Source organism: Salvelinus sp. IW2-2015, linkage group LG4q.1:29, assembly GCF_002910315.2.
Source record: "Salvelinus sp. IW2-2015 linkage group LG4q.1:29, ASM291031v2, whole genome shotgun sequence".
NCBI classification, from domain to species: domain Eukaryota; kingdom Metazoa; phylum Chordata; class Actinopteri; order Salmoniformes; family Salmonidae; genus Salvelinus; species Salvelinus sp. IW2-2015.
In genome coordinates this window covers 21956691-21960676 of record NC_036842.1, presented here as the reverse complement: position 1 = coordinate 21960676, position 3986 = coordinate 21956691, and the positions used below count along the sequence as shown (strand labels likewise).

The following is a 3986-nucleotide window of genomic DNA, read 5'->3' as shown; positions in this document are numbered from 1 at the left end:
GTATACCATCATCCACACATACTCTAGTAGTCCTACTGTATCTAAACACATACTCAGTAGTCCTACTGTATATATCACACATACTCCAGTAGTCCTACTGTATAATATCACACATACTCTAGTAGTCCTACTGTATAATACACACATATCTAGTAGTCCTACTGTATAATAACACACATACTCTAGTAGTCCTACTGTATATAAACACTACTCTAGTAGTCTACTGTATAATATCACACATACTCAGTAGTCCTACTGTATAATAACACACATACTCCAGTAGTCCTACTGTATAATAACACATATACTCCAGTAGTCCTACTGTATAATAACACACTACTCCAGTAGTCCTACTGTATAATAACACCATACTCTAGTAGTCCTACTGTATAATAACACACATACTCTAGTAGTCCTCTGTATAATACACACACATACTCTAGTAGTCCTACTGTATAATAACACACATACTCAGTAGTCCTACTGTATAATAACACACATAATCTAGTAGTCCTACTGTATAATATCACACATACTCCAGTAGTGCTACTGTATAATATCACACATACTCCAGTAGTCCTACTGTATAATAACACACATACTCTAGTAGTCTATGTATCAATACAACATACTCTAGTAGTCCTACTGTATAATAACACACATCTCTAGTAGTCACTGTATATAACACACATATCTCGTAGTCTACTGTATAATAACACACATACTCTAGTAGTCCTACGTATAATAACACACATACTCTAGTAGTCCTACTGTTATAATACACCATCTCTAGTAGTTCTACTGTATAATATCACACATACTCCAGTAGTCCTACTGTATAATAACACACATACTCCAGTAGTCCTACTGTATAATAACACACATACTCTAGTAGTCTACTGTATAATAACACACATACTCCGTAAGTCCTACTGTATAATAACACACTACTCTAGTAGTCCTACTGTATAATAACACACATACTCTAGTAGTACTACATATAATCTCACACATACTCCAGTAGTCCTACTGTATAATACACACATACTCTAGTAGTCCTACTGTATAATAACACACATACTCTAGTAGTCCTACTGTAAATATCACAACATACTCTAGTAGTCCTACTGTATAATAACACACATACTCTAGTAGTCCTACTGTATAATACACACATACTCTAGTAGTCCTACTGTATAATCACACATACTCCAGTAGTCCTACTGTATAATATCACACATACTCAGTAGTCCTACTGTATATATACACACACACTCCAGTAGTCCTACTGTATAATACACACATACTCTAGTAGTCCTACTGTATAAATAACACACATACTCTAGTAGTCCTACTGTATATAACACACATACTCTAGTAGTCCTACTGTATAATAACACACTACTCTAGTAGTCTACTGTATAATAACCATACTCTAGTAGTCTACTGTATAATAACACACATACTCTAGTAGTCCTACTGTATAATACACACATACTCTAGTAGTCCTACTGTATATTCACACACTCCAAGAACACAATAGAAATGGTACTTATTCCCAGTACAACCACTATTGGGTCTCCACAGGACAACAGTCAGCAAATAAATACAGTCAGCAAATATTTATTTGGGATGTTTGAAATTCTATGTAGAAATGCACCAAGGTTTCAAACCGATCCTACCACGAATACTGATTCGGCTTTAAACTGAAAGAAAGTCAGGCGGGGCCCAAACTATAGGGCCAAGTCAATCAATGCTCCTTTACCAATCAAAGTATGAGACACATTGAGAAAAGAGAGAATACAATATGCAAATACAATAGTAATGAACTCTGGCATGTAGCCAATCTGCATATATTATATCACAAAAAATAATATAGAGGATATGAGGATTCAAACAGATGTATCTTCATGTTGGGTTACACTGCTCAAATGTATCTTCATGTTGGGTTACACTGCTCACATGTATCTTCACAACAGCAGGTGCTGACAAGTGTGATGTAACATACTAGAGGTCTGCAAATTAAACCTGGCAGAGCTTACTTAGTAACTCAAGTGTTACATGTTGCAGTTTTACAGTCCATGTTTAGGCTCATACAAGTAGTTATATATGAGAAGTCAGAATTTAATTCAATGCTGTTCCATTCATTCAATGGTGTTTTACTTCAAATGAGACCTGCAGGTCTTAGTCTTGTAGGTTCTCCTGAGCAAGTCATAGATATCCTGATGTTATCCCGTTTCCTTGTAAAACTTGTGCATATTCTAGGGGCGTTTTACTTTTCAAAGTTTTTATTCTATATCATCAATCACACACTTAAAACTTGAATCACAGGTGTGTTTTGTGTAGTACTAGCACCACCAATACTCCAACACCACTCCTCCTACCTCACTGATGATCTTGTGGTAGGCGTGGTTGTGTTCCATTGGGGGAGGGGGGGTGTCGAAGGAGCGACGCCAGATCTTGACCTGCTCCTCTCCATGCTTCTCGGCTGTCTCTGCCTTGTTAAGACCTGTCAGGCCGCCGTAGTGGCGCTCGTTCAGGCGCCATGTGCGGTACACGGGCAGCCACATCTGGTCTGTGCCTTCCAGGATGGTCCACAGGGTCTTGACGGCGCGCTTCAGCACAGAGGTGTGGCAGATGTCAAACTTCATGCCAGCCTCCTTGATGGCCTTAGCACCACTCTTGGCCTCCTCCAGGCCCTTCTCGCTAAGGTCGGCATCAAACCATCCACAGAATTTGTTGTACTGGTTCCACTCACTCTCGCCATGACGGACGATCACCAACTTATGGGCGGTAGTCATGTTTAAGTTCCTTTACCAAACACAGGAAACACAGCCCTCCCTTATAGTACACAGACTCTGAGACCAACAGCCCCAAGCGACTCTTACCACACCTTTTATAGCACCCTGGAATGTGGCCCTGTGTAGCTGCCGGTTTTCCACTGTTCCCCACCAATGAGGGCACATCACTTTCTGATTGACAGCCAGGCTCAGCCAATAGGGCAGGGCCTCCCGTGGGCTAGAGGGACATGTCCCAGCTGGGAAGGGCAGAGGTCAGGGATTGAGCCAAAATAGCAACATGACTTTTAAACTCTGTGGAATAAAAGTGTAAAGATCAGAGTAAGCTGCTGCTCCTGAGGCATTGTAAAGAGTCTGTAGAGTGTCTGAGAGGAACAGCCACATCAATGAAAGTTAGTTATCTAACTCTGGCCTTGCACTTTATATCTTTATCCAAAACCATTACTGATACAACTATACCATGCAATGAGGTAGTAGTGACTAGGGAAAAACAGACTAAAGCATTCTGGACTCCCGAGTGGTGCAGGAGTCTAAGGCACTGCACCTCAGTGCTAGAGGTGTCACTACAGACACTCTGGTTCAAATCCAGGCTATATCACAACCAGCTGTGATTGGGAGTCCCATAGATCGGTGCACAATTGGCCCAGCATTGTCTGAGATTGGCCAGGGTAGGTCGTCATTGTAAATAAGAATTTGTTCTTAACTGACTTGCCTAGTTAACCTCCCTAGGGGGTGTGGGACGCTATCGTCCCACCTGGCTAACCTCCAGTGAAATTGCAGAGCGCCAAATTCAAAAACAGAAAAACTCATAAAAATGTTATACATATAACTTCTTGTTAATCCAACCACGGTGTCAGATTTCAAAAAGGCTTTACAGCGAAAGCAAACCATGCGATTATCTGAGAACAGCCCCCAGCAGACAAATCATTACAAACAGTTCGCAGCCAAGAAGAGGAGTAACAAAAGTCAGAAAGAGCGTTAAAATGTATCACTTACCTTTGATGATCTTCATATGGTTGCACTCCGAAGACTCCATGTTACACAATAAATGTTCATTTTGTTCGATAAAGTCCCTCTTTATATTCAAAAACCTCCGTTTTGTTGGTGCGTTTTGTTCAGTAATCCATTGGAACAAAGCGTGGTCACAGACAGACAGACGAAAAATCTAAAAAGTACCATAAAAGTTCA

General features: G+C 40.4%; 1 protein-coding gene across 1 annotated transcript in view; it reads right to left on the bottom strand.

Moving 5' to 3' along the window:
- Nucleotides 1-2887, bottom strand: part of pgam2 (phosphoglycerate mutase 2 (muscle)) — an 8071-nt gene extending 5184 nt beyond the window's left edge. Inside the window, exon 1 of the mRNA XM_023984103.2 lies at nt 2385-2887. Within this exon, the coding sequence (XP_023839871.1) occupies nt 2385-2801 (417 nt within the window). The 5' untranslated portion in view covers nt 2802-2887. The remainder of the gene's footprint in view (nt 1-2384) is intronic.
- Nucleotides 2888-3986: the final 1099 nt, after the last annotated feature.